The sequence below is a fragment of the Oryzias latipes genome, chromosome 11 (assembly GCF_002234675.1).
Source record: "Oryzias latipes chromosome 11, ASM223467v1".
NCBI lineage: Eukaryota > Metazoa > Chordata > Actinopteri > Beloniformes > Adrianichthyidae > Oryzias > Oryzias latipes.
Genome location: NC_019869.2, coordinates 4,826,855 through 4,844,096, shown reverse-complemented (window position 1 = coordinate 4,844,096; position 17,242 = coordinate 4,826,855). Strand labels below are relative to the sequence as shown.

The 17,242-nt window shown below is 39.4% G+C and overlaps 1 protein-coding gene across 3 annotated transcripts; it reads right to left on the bottom strand.

Annotated features, from left to right (window-relative positions):
• Positions 1-854: 854 nt before the first annotated feature.
• Positions 855-14,496, bottom strand: hsf1 (heat shock transcription factor 1). Of its 3 annotated transcripts, XM_011480713.3 has the most exons (15): positions 13,956-14,484; positions 10,898-11,006; positions 10,662-10,798; positions 10,260-10,384; positions 9,775-9,850; positions 9,374-9,435; positions 8,691-8,757; positions 8,291-8,409; positions 8,028-8,206; positions 7,800-7,950; positions 6,464-6,532; positions 4,610-4,715; positions 2,487-2,540; positions 2,344-2,386; positions 855-2,259 (listed from the first exon to the last, which is right to left on the bottom strand). In XM_011480713.3, the coding sequence occupies exons 1-15, from the start codon at positions 14,079-14,081 to the stop codon at positions 2,072-2,074; spliced, it is 1,611 nt and encodes a 536-aa protein (XP_011479015.1). In that variant the 5' UTR covers positions 14,082-14,484; the 3' UTR covers positions 855-2,071. The 3 variants fall into 3 exon arrangements, with proteins under 3 accessions (XP_011479015.1, XP_023815376.1, XP_011479016.1); XM_023959608.1 differs by having other exon boundaries at positions 855-2,386; positions 13,956-14,496; XM_011480714.3 differs by lacking the exon at positions 6,464-6,532 and having other exon boundaries at positions 13,956-14,483.
• Between the last annotated feature and the right edge of the window lie 2,746 nt (positions 14,497-17,242).

The following is a 17,242-nucleotide window of genomic DNA, read 5'->3' as shown; positions in this document are numbered from 1 at the left end:
CAGAAAATATTTTTTTTTCTTTTTGATTAAACCAAATTATCAAAACATTATCAAGCATTTTGAATAGCGAATCAAATTTCAAAATAAGGGCACCATATTCTTTTCTATTTATAGTGCTTTTAATGTTTATTTTTAACCTTTGTTTGTACAGTGTCCTTGGGTTTCATAAAAGGCGCTTTAAATAAAATTGATTATTATTAATATTACAATATTTCAGTCCAAATCACTTTAACTCCTTAAAACACATTTTCTTTATGTCCTAAGTCCTAATTCTAACACCAAAATGTTTTAACCAAAGATGCTTAAAACATTTTGATCCAATAGATATTAAAATTCGATGTCATACATGTCAATTACTTTGTCAAGTATAAAAGCACATTAGTCAAGTTTGTCCCTAAAACTGATTAGTTATGAAAAAAGTTTGTTTAATAACTCCGGTTCACTAGAATCAAACTGTTTGACAGGATGCCTTCACTCTTCATGGTTCAACTTTCCTGTCAATTAAATCCTTTTTTAAAGTACAAGAAAAATTATTCACTTTTTAATAACCATGATATCTCACTTTTACAAGTAAATGCAGCCCTAGTAAAAGTAAAAAATTAAAAAGAAAAAGAAAAAAATCACAAAGTTACCTCCATTTACCAGTTTTTACTTATAGTTTTTATTCATAACCTTCAGTAAAATATTTTAAAATCTACATTTTTGGTAAAATTGATTTTTTTTTTTAGAGATCTAAAAGCCTGTGACATAAATATTAATAAACATTATTGAACAATAAACATTTTTACTTCCTATGTATTTATAATTGATTCTTTCTTTAACTAATTGGTTTGGACAAGATCATTTCCACCAAACTGTTTTAAGCATTTTATTGAACCAAAGTTTACAATCCAAACAACCTGTTTAACATCTCATCCCGTTTTCAGGCCGTCTTCGTTTTCCTCCTCTCCCCCGACATGAAGAAAGCTGAGCGACAGGTTCATAAAAAAGATGGCTTCCTCTTAAATTAATTGCAAAATATATTAAATCACAGATGCTTTATCTCTGTGTAGCAGCTGACAAGCCTTTGGATCACCTGGACAGTAAAATAACTTCAGGACATCAGGAGTCGTTTATATCTCAATATAGTCTTTAAGATGGAATTGCCTGGAATTATTCCTGAAGTGCGACTCCTGATCCCCTGAAGTCATTTTCAGGTCTTCATCTCTGGCTCTACACACACTGAACCACGTAAGCTTTGTAGAAACGTAAAGATCTGGATACGAAAGCGCCATAACGATCAGTAAAATATACTGCAACCAGCAAATAGCTTATTTAGATGCTGATACTCGTTTGGATGGGTCGCATTTAGAGCTAATACTGATGCAGCAGAAGGGGGGAATCTCCAGAAGAAGCCCAAACGTTTGTTTTTTTTAGCCGTTTTCCGTCCTACGTGTTCTGGAAGCAGATGGAAAAGCGCTAAAAAAGAAATTTAAAAAAAAAAAAAGGACGTCTGTTAGACGCGGCGACAGAAATCCAGAGGACGGCAAAGAAAGTCGTCTTATCGTCAGAGTGGCTAAAAGACTGAATCGGTCTGCCGTTTCCATGGAAACCGAGGTGACAGGAGGAAAAAGAAGAAAAAACAAACACTTCTTAATAAACTCTTTGAAAAATATTTCACTCTTCATTTAAATTGTACAGGTGAAAACAATTACAAGCAATAAAATCTTACTCAAAGGTACAGGGACAGAAGCGCACGGCGGGGTCACCTGATCCTGGTCACGGCGTCCACGCCTGCACCTGAATGGAGCGGCACGCCGTCAAGAGTGACTTCACAGAACAGGTCATTTTCTTCTTTTTTTTTTTTTTAATATTGTGTTAATTTTTTTGTCTCTCTAAGCACAAGCAAAAGAAAAAAACAAACTGAAATAAAAATCTAAAAGAGAAAACCAACAAGTATAGAAATGGATTAATATCAATCAATAACACCCTTATGATAAAAACGTGACCTTTGCACTAATCGGTGATCTACATCTGATCCACGTTGTCGCCACTATTGCTGCTGTCGTTGATCCTCACAGTCCTGATCGTGTCAGAGGTTCGAGTCCAGTTGGGTGTGATTCAGCAGGACGTCAGGTGGGTCGTCCGCCGGCGTGTCGGAGCCAAAGAACGGCCCCGCCTCCAACTCCAGGAGGGACGGCAGGTCAGCGACCCCGTCCTCCAAACTCACCGCTTCAGGCACCTGGACAGGTGTGGCGGTGTACTGCACCAGCTGTTTCCCTGCAGGCAGACGGCGGGTGTCACCATGACAACGCAGATACAGAGTCTCACCTGAAGGACGGCGGGCGGGCGGGCGGGCGTTACCTGTGTCCCCTTCGCTCGCTTTGGGGGCTTCGTCAGAAAGCAGCTGAAAGCAAAAGTGAAATCAGACAGATGCGACTCCCATGTTTACCTGTCCAGGTGTTCAGACTAACATCCACCCAGGTAACGTTTTTGAATACACTCACAGTGTCCAAACTGTCCAGATCAAAGTCTCCAGTGGATCCAGAGGAGCTGAAGAACTAAACACAAACACACAATTAAAGCAGAAACACAACCCCATGCAATTTAGCATGAACACACGATTTGACATCAACACACACAAAGACTGGTAAACACATGAACACACACAAACACTTTAACACACACACACAACATGAACACACATATTTTAACTGAACCACATTTACGCATTAACACACACACACACTATGACAAACACACGTTTCAACATAAACACACGCACATTTAAACAAAAATACACATTTACACAAAAGCTCACACATTTAAACAAAACACATTTATCTTTTAGTTTAATACAAAAAACAAACTTAAACAAAAATACACATTTAAACAAAAACACATTTACATGTAAAAAACACAATATAACAAACACATGTTTCAACATAAACATGCACACATTTAAACAAAAACACACATCTACACATAAACAAACACACATTTACACAAAGGCGCAGGATATAAACACAAATTTAAACAAAACACACATTTAAACAAAAATACATATACACACATTCAAATATAAACACACAACATAAACACATTGAAAAACAACACACTCGTGTGTGAAGGCAGGGTACATCCCATCTCACACAGGGCCACACACCTAGGGGCAATTAGGAGTAACCAATTACCTGGTTACTCTAAAGAAATTGGTCTTTCTCTCCCTCTCTGTCATTTTCTAACTGCTTAGTTCTTTATCATGTTATCAGTTGGCCGGAGCCCCTTTAAAAGCACTTCTAAATTTGTGACCTATTTAGTGGCTGGGTAGCTCGGTTGGTAAGGTGGAAGGCTGCCACGCAGGAATCCAGGTTTCGCTTCCCGGAGGGGAATGAACAATGGTAATGGGTCAATTAGCATATCAGCAATTAACATCACCCAGTGAGGGCCTTTGGACGCGGTTCATCTGCAGGAAATGCAGAGAGCAAATGTGTGTGACAGGATGGTGGGACTTGTTTGTTTGTTTGTTATGCATGTTTATGTTGAAACGTGTTGTAATATTGTGTGTGTTATTTTATGTGTAAATGTGTTTTTGTTTAAATGTGTGTGTTTATGTGTAAATGTGTGTTTTTGTTTAAATGTGTGTTTTTGTTTAAATGTGTGTGTGTGTAAATGTGTGTTTTTGTTTAAATGTGTGTGTGTGTAAATGTGTGTATTTGTTTAAATATGTTTGTTTTTTGTTTAGATGTGTATTTATCTTAAATAAAGGTTTGGTAACTAAGGAAAAACTGTTTTAAAGTGGAATTGTGAAAGTCTTTTTGATTACATTTATTACACAATATAGCTGCTATCGGTTTAAATGAAACCATACTTCCTCAATATCTTGACAAATGATTTTACATTTATATTAAGGTTTTACTTTGTTTTCCTGTTCAGCTGTTGTTTCAACAAACTGGCATTCCTATTGAACTCTGATTCACCTTCACTTTGCAGATGAACTGGTTTGTCAAAAGTGGCGACACAAACATACTGAAACGTTTAAAGTGAATCTAAACCAGCACAGAGTTTAGCAGGACCATAAAAAAGCTTAACTTTTCTAATTCCTAAAACAAATTAGTTACCAATGTTTAACAACTGCAATCCATAGCAAAGAGAACGAAGAGCTGATGTGACAAACTTCATTTTTTAATGGTAAATACCACAACTCCCGCTGAGCCGCATACGCGCCAAAGGAAAGGAGGTGAAAGGTGCACTTATGTTTTTAGTGTATTAAACCAGTTTTTCTTCTGAAAACAACAGAAAATAAAACATCAGTTTGAGGAAAACTCGCGATATTAGCGATCAATATCGCGATGACGATATCACTTGCAATACATTAACAAATAGCAAAACAATGAAAAACATGATTTCCATTTGACTGCAACAGTTTAATTTAAATAAAAGTCAAAATAACTTTACTTATACTCCAAATGACCCTCATCTACATACATCTAACAAAAAAGCTCGATATCCCGATAATGATATGTTCACGATTTATTGTGCAGTTTAAAGAAGAAGAAGAGAAGAAAAAGAAAACAAAGAGAATAATCATATTAGCATGAACAAAAGTATATGGGATGGCCATACTGACCTCCATGAGTGGAGAGGTGTCGAAGGTGAAGGTCTGAGCGTTTAAAATGGTCTGAAGGTTGTCCAAAGTGTTGTCAATATTGTCGACGTGATCAGAAAGTTCAGATCTGAGAGACAGACAGGAGGGGGATCAGCGTTAGCTTTCAGAGTCGGTCTGGTGTTATTCTACATTTTTCTTTTCGTCAACATTGATTCAAACCAGCAATGTGTCTCCTAAAGCTGCCCAAATTCGCGTTTGTCTCTTAATTTTTTTACCTCTCCTGGTCAAACAAAGAAAAAGCTAAATTACAAGCATCACAATAACACAAAAAAACAAAAAAGAACAGCAGACACTCGAACATCAGTCCTCAACGTGGGATTTTTCTTTATCATCTTTAAAACATTCTGGCATTGGATGGTCTACCTAAAAGCACAAAGTCTGGTCTGATCTCTCACATGATGATAAAAAGAAAAAAGTAAATTCCACCAGTCATATTAACAGAACCCCATTCTAGTTGACTTTAATCATCAGAGACTGTATCCAAAAGAAAACGTGCAGCTGCTGCGACCCGATTCAGCGTCAAATTACGACTTACTGTAGTTTGGAAATTATCGGTTACTTGGAGCAGCAAGAAATGAATCCTTGTGAGAATATGTGAAAAGTCTGTGCATAGGTGATGGAATAGTTAAGTTGATCACAAGGCAGCCCTTACCCAGAATTCAACACCCGACAGACTCCAAACCACACCCACACCACTGACTCAGTTTCTCAGCTTCCTTCTGGACGACCTTGTTCCCCGTGTGAAAACAGCAATATCCTGGTTTCAGGAGCAAATCTGTCCGTGTTCCCAACAAAGTTTAACCTGACTGACCTCCTGAGTTCTCCAATGATTTTAGCCTCCATTCTAAGAAATACTGATATCACAAGAAAGTTCAACTCTATGCAGATGACACCCAACCCTTTTCTGTAACCGCACAACTTTTAAAGATCCACTCTGATCATCTTTTGATCTATTTTCAAAGGGTTTCCTGTAGTCTTTCAATCTTCATTTTGTAGATTTTACCCCAAAATTTAAAAATAATAAATAAATCTGTTCCTAGGTCATAATTTCTGCTAAGAGGCAATAATTCATTAGATAAAAAAGATATTTTACAACCTGCATTTTTTCATCTGCTTCTGATTCACAACAATTCGACAATAGAAATACTCAGAAATTCAGTTTTAACCTCAATTTGCTTAATATCTGTCCTCCATCATTGGAAAAAATTCCACAAGAATATGTTAAAAACACCAAAAACACTATGTTCACTGGGTCTTTAATTTTTTTTAATGGATTTACAGAAATTAAGCGATTATTTCTCACTGAGGAATTGTCTTTGACAAAACTAAACCAGTTTTTTTCTTTTAGGTTTAGAGCCTGAAGGGTTTGATGAACAACCTGCTTTCCGACTGCTAAATAAAACAACATAGTTTGTTCCATTCATTTTCATTAATACACAACCAATCATCTTCATCTACTCCTCTTTTCTCCTTGTGTTTAATAGCTTTGGTTTATAGTTCCATCTGTTTTAGAAGCCTTGAATTATTTATTTTCCCGATCTTTAAATCCTGCCCTAAAAACCATTTTTTACAAGCAATTGTATCAGCTTTGATCTCTAAAAAGGTGTCCAACTTTAGTGACAATTGACTATAATTTAGTTTGTGGCTCTGCTATTTATTTTACGATCTTTTTAAAAGGTACCTAAAGTATGAATTGCTGCTAATATTCTTCACAATAACAGGCACCAACGACTAAAAACCCAAACTGCGTTTTGCAGTCCCAGGTGCCACTCTCCTCCTTTAAACACAGTCTGTGATATTCCTTTAAAGATTCACTTGTCAGGTTGTGTCGGTACGATGCGCCAAAGCTCAGGTGGGAGTCCACCTGCAGGGGGAGGGAGGAATCTGAGGGAAGCACAAACATTTTTTTATTACACCGACAAGCTTCAAAGGGACATTTATGTGATGTGACAAAATGTAATCCTAACAACGATTACCTCACACAGCAATTTGTAAATACCGTATTTTCACGACCATAGGGCGCACCAGATGGTAGGTCGCAGTCTCAGTCACGGGGGATTTTTCCGTCTTTGACACATACAAAAGGCGTGTTAAGGCCCGGGCACGTTAACGCCCCGTTCAGACCCTCAGCGCTTCTAGAGTGGGTTCATAAAACATCCAGTCTCTGTTCTTTAGAGGAAACCTTTTTTTTTGTTACTGTTCTCCCTAACTGAATAACACAAACTGAATGGTCACTCACTTGCGCGCTCTTGTCCCCCTTCCTCCTTATCCTACACAAGCGCTAAAGACACACAGCGCACACACATACCCACACACACACACACGCTCCGCCAGTCTCCATTTCTCCTCCTATGCGCTGGCGAAAACAGCAGCTTTAAGCCACACACACACACACACACACACACACTTAATGTGTGTTTACAAAAAAAACAGTGGGAGCAAATCTGAGTTAGTTTTTTTTTCCTCTGCGTAGCTGATAGCTGCAGTTCAAACAGGTGCTCAGCCATCTTGTTAACAAGTGGGGGGACCCGGGCCTTAGCCCCGCCCATGGCCACTAAGACTCATGGGAAGTGTTTATTCCCACACCTTGAGTTAGGTGGCTGTGAAGAGAAGTGACCATCATGTTGTTATGCTGAAAATTTGTCAACTTCTTTGAGCAACCTGCTTCACTTCATGCCCCTCCCTTACTGGATAGATTGAAGGTTATCATGTAGAAGAAGCAGGTACAGTCTTAAATTGCAAATAGTAATACTGCAGTTATGTTCCACTTGGCCTTTACATCTCTCTCCCTTCCTCACTCCATCTTCTTCTACGACCCACAACTACACATCAGGCGCGATGCCTCATAGGGCGCCCCCTGCTGGCGGAAGAAAATGTATGACTTTTAAGTGCGCCTTGTAGTCGTGAAAATACGGTAATACAGAATTTGCAGACTAAAAATGTGGGATTTTGTAATGCCGGAAAAAACACTGAAGTCACTGGGGCAAGAAGCAGTTTTTTTTGGAAGTTAGGAAACATCTACCAGAAATATTGATTCTAAGGGAACTGTCAGAGCTGCTGCTGCTGTGAGGTTACTGTCCAAGAATCACCCAAAGATCAGCTGTAGACGCGTGAAGCCACAGGCTCACTTTGAGCCTGATGTGACACTTACCTGTTGATGCAGGCGATTGTCTGACACTTCTGCTGAGGCGTGGCCGGGCCGGAACCGGCGCTGTGGGGTGTAACGGGGGCAGACGGCTGGCTGGCTGGGGAGGGCTGGACAGGGTCGGCGGAGGCGGGGCTTGTTACAACAACTGAAGCGGCTACGACAAACAAAGTCTTAGGTCAGTCCGAGGGAACATATGTAGGAAAATCCAACTAAGTCTTGCACTCTGCTTGCCTGCTGGGGAGGGGGTGGCGGTAACTGCTGCTGGCTGTGCTTCTTCCTGAAGTATGGAGTTGATGAAGGTGGTGGGTGAAAAGGGGGTCTCCACATGCACTGGCTCTTCCTCGATAATGGGTATTTCCTCCACTTCCGGACTGGACGGCTCCTCCTTTATGTTAACAGATTCGTTCTCCCTATAAAGCAGAAGGGCTGGGATTAGAGACGCCTCACTGACCGCTGACTGATCATTTAAGGGAGGATGATCTGCAGGTGCTTACTTTGGGTTAATCCACTCACTGACAACGTCGTCTGAGGCAGAAGTGGCCAGCTCTGTTATGTCTGAGATGATTGGTCCAGAACTCAGAGCAGAGTCGGCTGAGAAGGGATTAGCTGCCGCCTGAAGAGGAAAAAGATGGAGCTTAAATAAGACTCACCCCACAGAAAACACATGATCGTCCGCTGTCTTCACATCTCCTTAGATAATAGTGTGAGAAAAAACTTTAGAAGTATACCAACGCAAGGTTAATATATTTTTAACCAACAAAACTGTTTTCAACTAAATCAAAACAAGAGATGCCCTCCATTAACCCCATGACCTCTGACCTGTTTCTGAGCATCAGGAGTGCCATGTTGTTCAGGTATGTGAGAGAACTCAGAGAGAAACGTAGGCTCTGTTACCTGCACGTATGGACGGCTGAACTTCGGTATGGAGTGAGTGGAGCTGGAGTCGTTCAGCATCAGAGGACTAAAGGTGGAGGGGAGAAAAGGTGAGTAAACAAACACAGCAAATGCAAAAACTGCACAAACTAAAAACATTTTTCGTCTTTTAGTAAATCCTTTTCTTCAACCTAATGTTTTGGTGTCTGAAAAACTTAAAATGCTTGAGAGGTTAAGTCCTATTCAAAGACTGTATATAAAAACTGGACTCAGTGACCCCCTCCCCCCTGGCGTTCCAAACAGGAAGTACCCACTGGCTCCAAAAAGCCAAAATCCTGTAGACTTGACATATTTTTTCTGCATTTCAAGTTACAAACCGACCAATCAGATGCCTTAAAATAAAGGTTTTTTTTGGTCTCACGTCTAATGTTTCAAGCGTCTGACAGATTCAAGTGATAGGGTTGTGGCCTTCCAAGAAAGTCACTCGTGATTGGCCAGAGTGGTTGCCATAGAAATGTTGGTTCAGACCAACTGGCTGGTTACCGACGACGTATGGCTCCAACATGGCGGCGTCCGTCTCACGAAAAAAAATGGTGACTGAATTGATTTAATTTTGTTGAAGACATTTTCTAAGGGTGACGCCACACTCACTCCCCTCCAGTTCTGATATACAGTCAATGGTCCCATTTCAGATTTAAACTTGCATTTTTCGCTTGACTCCCATGATCCTGTTGGTCTGGACAAGAGACACTAGAAACTGGATCAACTGCAGAGAGAGAGAGAGAAAAAATAGCATTGATGCAGCGAGGTGTATGCTAACGTGCTAGCATTGTGTTAAAAATCGTATGCACTGACTATTTACATTTCCCGCCATCAAAATTAACTGTAGTCTATACAAGGATGGGTGGATGTTCACAATGTAAACAAGGTTGCCAATCAGTGTTTGTGCACAGAAAGATGAAACACTCAGTTTTAACACAAAACGCACAACAACAACCACATTTTCTATTCAACGACAAATGCATGTAGCTCTAAACACGGCTGCTCCTCCACACTTCACGTACACGCCACCTCTACTCTGTGCTCCTTGATTACATGTTTGTACCTTGTTGACAACTTTCTGCTGCTGAGCATGTTTCTGCCTCAGACTGGCCACTTCCCTCCACAGAGCCTCGTTCTCACTGAAACACAGGAACATAGTTTACAGGTCAGGAGACTGACAACAAAGTGAGACCAAACAATGGGAGAATGTGGGGAGCAACGCAGTTTCAGGAAAAGACCACCACAACTCACAGTTTAAGACCTGCTCCCATCATCTTTTGATCAATTTTAAACACGTTCCCAGTGTTTATTTTTTTATTATTTTAGTTACACTGTTTTAAAGATAAAATCAAAGTTTACACTCTTTCCTGCTAGCTTACAGCCCCTGACACATCCAGCCTAACATTACTGGTGCAGTCAGAATGACGAGCAATATTGGAGCTATCCGGCTGTACAGTTTGGAGCGAGTTGCCAGAAAACAAAGACGTCCACCTGCAGGGGGGTGCATCAGAATGGAGCAGAGCTGGGAGCTTTTTTTTTGGTTCTTACTGTTTCATTGCGATAATCCTGGAGTCGATGGTTTCTTGTTTTCCCTTCATTGTCTGGACATCGTTCAGGATTTTGCTCACGTCATCAGCACAGAGTTTCACATCATCATGACGGACCGACGAGACCTGCAAGGGTCAGGTAAAAAGGGGGACTGTCACTGTGGACCAGGGGGCCAAGAAAAACTCCAGAATTCCCATTTTCACAAAGTTCAACTTTTTTTTTAAATCATTCTATTCATTTTTAGATTTCTATCCAGAATGTTTTTGATGTTAACCTACAATGAAGATTATGAGAATAATAAATGTGTGCATTTAAGATGAGAATAGGCTAAAAAAAACTTCTTTTATTGGATCCCAAAAGCCTAAAATCTGGCCTTGTTGGGGTGCTTTTGCAGGCACATACATTAGTGACTTTGCGTTTGATGTTTTCCAGAAGGTGTTCTTGTCCTCTGATGAAGAACGGATGCTGGAACTCTGTGTCGTCTTTTTCTGGTTTCACCAAACCGCCCTGCTCAATGTGCACAACCTTACGGAAACCATCTGGCCACAGACAGACACAGAACATCAAACAGCTTCTGTAATTCCAGCGTTTATCTGTATCCTCGGTTGAGGTGAGCAGAGTCGCCCGCTGGTACTCACACATGTTGAGCTGTCGGATGAAGCTGGCCATGTTGTTGTGCTTGAAGAACTTCGGCAAGACTTCTTTAGAGAACCGGCACTGATCGAACACATGGAAGCTGGTTCCATTCTGACACAGAACAAGACCACGAGTTATTAAAATGATTTAAATCATAAACTAGTGGTTTAAATATTCAAATGCCACGAACAGACAGATATTATTTCTACTCCAAATAGGCAGATTGTTAAAATAGTTCTTGCCATGTGGTGTCTACAGTCAGAGAGTCAGCGAGTTGAGATCCACTCACCAAACTCACCTGAAATCAAACTGACCACTCTGAGTCAGGTTTCCAGGAAGCGCAGCTCGGCACGGAAAAATCCCCAGTAGATTTAAAAACCCACTCTGATATAAATGGTGTCTTTGGTGTTTTTTAACATGTTTTCGTGGCATGGTTCTGATGATGGAGGATATTTTTTTTCGGAAAAGAAGCTTAAAATTGCGATTTCTGTGCATTTTTTCGCTGTGAAGCAGGATCAGACAACAAAATGCTGCTTGTAAAACAGAAAAACTTATTAAAGCTCTACGTTCACACTGCAGGGCTTAATGCTCAATCGGATTTTTTGGAAAAAATCAGATTTTTTTGCAAGACCGTTCACATTTCCTAGTAAATCCGAACTTTTGTGATCTCCAGTGTGACCGTGACACAACCCAAACGAGACCTGCATGCGCAGAAGAGTACTCAACGGCGAACGACGACACTCGTTGTTTGCGGAAGTAGCTAACATTAACAATGGATGTCAACAGCAGTGTTGTCAACAGCGGAGCTCTTTTGTATTATTACATTTATTTTCCCAAAGGAGCAGCACAATTACAATCTTCTCATTTTAAGAAGGCATTGGAGCCAGGATCGTCCATACCCACTGTTGTGGAATGGGGATGTGTATGTGCTATGGCCGTGCGTGTGTCTGTGTATTTGTAAAGAGAGAAGAGAAGAAGAGCACGTGCAGAAAGGTGGGAATGAGGGGGGCAGTGGGGGCGCATTCATGTTGTGTGTTATGGAGGAAGGAGAACGGTAATAAAAGATGGTTTCCCCATGAATAAATGCTTTTAACTCTTTATTAGCCTTCTTTGGAGAATATGGGTGTCTGAACGGGGAAGTGAACCCCGGAGGAGGATCCGCCTTCGGCCCTGGAGAAGCCGGTCTCTGCCGCGCTTCTGACCACGGTCGGAAAGAGGAACAAAGTCATCACGGGGAAGGTTCAACACAACGCTCGGCCATTTCGCTGGAAATCTTTTCAAAAACCGGCCAGTTGCGATAAGAGCCCTGGAGTTTGACCTGAATAGAGCGAACACCCCAAATAATAATCAATCGGTGACCTGCTTCTCTTCCACTGACTGGTCTCAGCCGCATCGTCCACCATGGTTGATGTTTACATTCTCGTTCCCGCCTACTTCAACGCAGAATGATGACGTTTGTAGCGTGTCGATGACGTACGATTCGGATTCAGGTGGCCTGGCGGTCGCAATTGAAAAGATCGGAATCAGGACGGCATACCCATGTGGCCTGGGTTCGCATTTGAAAAGATCGGATCTGTGTCGTTCAGACTCTCATGAAAAGATCGGAATTGGCTCGCATAGGGGCAAAAAAATCAGAATTGGGTCGTTTCAGCCTGCAGTGTGAACGTAGCCTTAGCAATGGGGGGGGGGGGGGGGGGTCGCTTCACGCCAACAAGCCCCCCATCTCGTCCACCCAACCCGGAGGCGAATTTTTAATGAATTCCTGCCGCTCGGCAGAAACTATGTCCAACAAAATCAACACAGGTTTTGAGATTTTGGCAAAAAAACAAAATAAAATAACGACAAGCTCTTAATTAAAAGAGCACTGGGAACACTAAAAATAAAACAAAAGCTCAACAAGTAGCTCAAAATATTATCAGAGTGGGTCTATGATTCTTTTTTCAATTTGTGGCTACAACTGGAAAAAAATTGCACTATTTTGTTTTCAAGGAGGCTACAATTTTTGTGGTTTAGAGCAGCGGTCCGCTACCGGTCCGTGGGTCCTTTGGTACCGGGCCGCACAGAAAGAATAAATAACTTACATCACTTCCGTTTTATTTATTTCGGAATCTGAAAGATGTTTTACTTTGAAAAATTGCCCGATTCTCTGTTCCATCCGTCAATGTCACTCTTGACGCCGGCCAAGGCGCTCTTCTTGGTCACGTTATAGGTTACCGCTAAAATAGTCGCCCTAATAAGCACACAATATGAGATCATATGTATAACTTTTGAAATATGTATAACTTTTAAAAAGCTAAGTTTGAACTGAAAGTATGTGAAAGATGTAAACACAGAAACCTTTCGTAGTGAAACTAATGTTCAAACTGTCCATTCTTATTACATTTTAGTGGTATTCATTCTCACACCTATGGTTCTGAAACAAAAATAAGAACAAATAAGATAGTTAGTCGAACGCATAAGAATATTCAATGTTTTGCTAGCTTAAAGATGTTCTTTTTAATATTTCCATATTTATCCCAACATACACTTCAAGCTTGTGGGAAACGAGTTGGGAGTGAAAGCTTAAACAGACCTTATGCTGCCTAGAACATCTCACATATATTGGTATTTTATATGTAGTAGTTTTATTCAGTACACGGCAGGATTATCTTTTGAAGTTACTGGGTTTTTTAAACTACGAGAAATTCCATGACACTGTTTATGGGTATACCGATGTGTGAGTTTTAACCATTTTGTCCTAAAATTTGTGCCTTTATAAAAGTCCACTGTTATTTGAAGTTGTATGTCACTTGGAACGGTTTTGCTTTTAATGTTTAATGTTGTAGTTGTAATTGTCTAAATCGTGTGTGGTTAATAACATTTTTTATTACACTTATACAACACATTACAAAGTATGAGGATGTATGTTTGTGTATATTAGCTGTAATTCTTTATCTTAATACACACAAAACGAGACTTTAAGTTGAGTTCCAGGTTATGGCTGCGTTCTTTGAATCAACTGTGGACGACTACGTGCGCTCCCTCGGATATGCTAGGCTAAGGCTAAGCTAAGGTGATTACCAGGCTCCAGCAGATGAGATGGTCGGTCTCGGGGTCCTCCACCAGAGTCCAGAGTTTTGTTAAGAACGCCGGGACGTTTCCTCCACTCACCACCACCCCTCCTCCAACTCCTCCAGTATATTCCATGCTAACGACGGTAGTAAAAACCCCAATTGGACTTTTTCTTTAGCTAACCTGAGCTAACGATGCTAACAACAGCTAGCCTACCGTAGATCCCATTTTCAAGGACCACACACACAACAAATAAACTGCCAAAATAGCTCCCACTGTGGTGTAATTAGATCGTCTAAACCCCTTGTTCTGAATCAGAACCCAGCAAGTTCCAGTTTTTTCAATAATATCTTCTTAAAGTCCTCTAAACAAACTCCGTAGTGGAAAATTCCGACAAATCCGATAAAGCAAACAACTGCGCAGCTTTCTAGTTGTCGCAGGATGATTGCGTCACGACAGCGCAATACATAATGCAATACTTCGCAAAACATTTGAAGTTTTGTCCATCCATGTGGATTCCTTTAAGATAATTGTTTTGCATGTTCCTTCTTAGTTTAAATAAAATGTATTGTAACGACCCAGGGTTTAGACAGAGCTGCAGGTGGCTGGCGCCCCCCTCTTTCTGTCAGTTGCTAGACCACTGTGTGTGTGTCAATCAGTGGTGGGCGGGTGACTGATGGAGAGAGGGGGCGGGGTCTACCTGTGGAAGAGTGTGTGTGCGCGTCATCGCAGAAGTTAGTAGTAGCTGGCTGTGCCTGTTTAGTCACGCTGTGACCGTTATCAGATACAGAAATCTCAATAAAGAGCTGTTGAACAACCGGCCGCCTAAGGAGCTTCCTTGCCGTCACTACAGTATTATTATTGTTAAAAAAAATACTTCGCAAAACATTTTTGTATAAATAACAAAGTTAAAGAAATACACCAAAAAAAAATCTACATAACATTTACCCCACAAATATGGTTATGTCCAAATTCTCAAATATAGAAAATAATGGTGGTTTTTGTATTTATTTCCCTGAATCAGTTCTTCACCTTTTCTACTTTTGTAAATTTTCCCGTTAATTTTGGAACCAATTAGAATGCTTTGTAAACATCAAATTTAACTGTAACATTATTTTAAATTTGAAACAAATCTTCACATATTTTAATTCGGATGATAAAAAGGTTGAAAAAAGTATCAATTTTTTACTTCTCCAATCCAAATTTTACATGCATAAGTGCAGAAATAAATAAAAAAAACTCCCGATTTTACTATATTTAAGATCGAGATATTTCAGTTTTATGAATGTATTAAAAAAGATAACACACCCAAAGTAAGTAACACTGGAACAATTTGTGCTTTTTTGTTTGATAGGTAATCCCCTCCTCTAAGAAAACTTTGTATTGTAAACAATATTATTATTATTTTGTAATCCCCTTTTATATATTTTAAGATACTTTATTTTCCTATCAGCAATTTCTATTTTTGATACATTTCTGATAAGATTTTTACTTGAGGTGATTTAATGAGCTTCGAATGATGGCATTGATTACCACTGCTGATGATCTGTCTGATTCCTTGATGTTGGATTTTGTATGTTAATGCTATGTTCAATAAAGCTGGGGAAAAAATACTTCGCAAAAAAACAACACTAATGAATCACTTATAATATTCCAGTTACCCCCAAAAGAATTTGCAATAGTCATGGATGCTATTCCTGAAGGAATTATAATGTTATTTAAAGGTCTTGTGCACCCATTACCCTCACGTTCAGTCTCTTTATTTGAAACCAATATTTGCAAGATCTGCTTTACTATGAGAAATTCAACAAGAAATAAACAAATAAGATCCCTACAGTCGTACCCTACGTGACCCACTATTGGAGAAAATTTGCCCCAGATGAATGGAAGAAAGTTTGGACTTTGTCCTCCAAATATTTTATTTCAAATAAACCCTGAGATGTTTGCTTCAAACGTCTTCGCAGATGCTACACAGCCAAATCCTCACTACACATAGACATTGATAGAAACTGCTCCTTTTGTAAATTAGACACTGAAACAATCACGCATCTATTCTGGAAATGCCCCCAAAGAGAAACTTTCTGGAAAGACTTTTCCTCTTTGTTCAGTGTAAAATTTCTAAAAAATAATTTGATCTGATATACAAAGATATATTATTTGGTTTTTAAAATGTTAAAAATTTATTATTAAAGGAATACTACTCAATTAACCTTTTAATAATACTAGCCAAATTTCATATTCTTAAATGCAAATTTTCTGGGAAAAAAAGGCCTTATTCAAACTTTTTATTATTGAATTAAACAAATAAACCAGAACAACAAAATCTTATTCTAACCCCAAAGCTATAAGAACCTTTGACACCCTGGAATTTTTTAAATGTACAGAATAGCAACTTACTGCTTTCAATTCTCTTCTTTATAATCATTTTTCTTTTCTTTTTTCCTTTGTTCTTTATGTTCCCTTGGCACATTTTGTTACTCATTTTTCTATCAGTGTACTTTAAAGCTGACTCGATTTTGTGATCCTGTATATCTTCAATAACGATTTTTGAGGGGAAAAAATATATTTCGCAAAACAAGTGATGCAAAGGCCAGTAATACAGATCAGCGTGCTATTTTATATAAATTCATTGTGTTGGAATATCTAACCTAAACAATAAAGTTTGTTTTTCCTAATCAAACAATTTATTTGGTGGTTATGATTTAAAACTTTGAGTTTTTTAAAGTATAAACAAAAAAAGTTAATAAATAATTACTGAGGCTAAATTTAATTGCTGCCATACTATGGATGGATGGATGGATGGATGGATGGATGGATGGATGGATGGATGGATGGATGGATGGATGGATGGATGGATGGATGGATGGATGGATGGAAACTGTGTTTTCTCACTCCTAGGCAGTTGCAACCATTGAGTTATATCACTAGAGGAGACATCACGTGGTTCCTCATGGGAGGAGAGCACCGCCATCTTGGTGAGGTCAAGTCACTGCTGCAGTGCATGCATGTGAACACATTTTTTGCATAATGCCAGTTCATTGTGCGGATTTCAACTGCCAAAATCAGATAAATGAGTCCATGAAGGAGGTAGGTGTATCATTTCACAGGTAAGTATTTTATTTTTTTTTATTTTAAGGCTGCAGGGGCTTCATTAATAGAACGTATGTTGACATGCATGATGCTGCAGGGCTGTTATCAACATGCTGCATGATGTACATTTATTTTGCTGTCAATATAAATGTAGATTTTATTTTGCTAAACCTGTATACAGCATACTAGGCTATTATAGTAATATA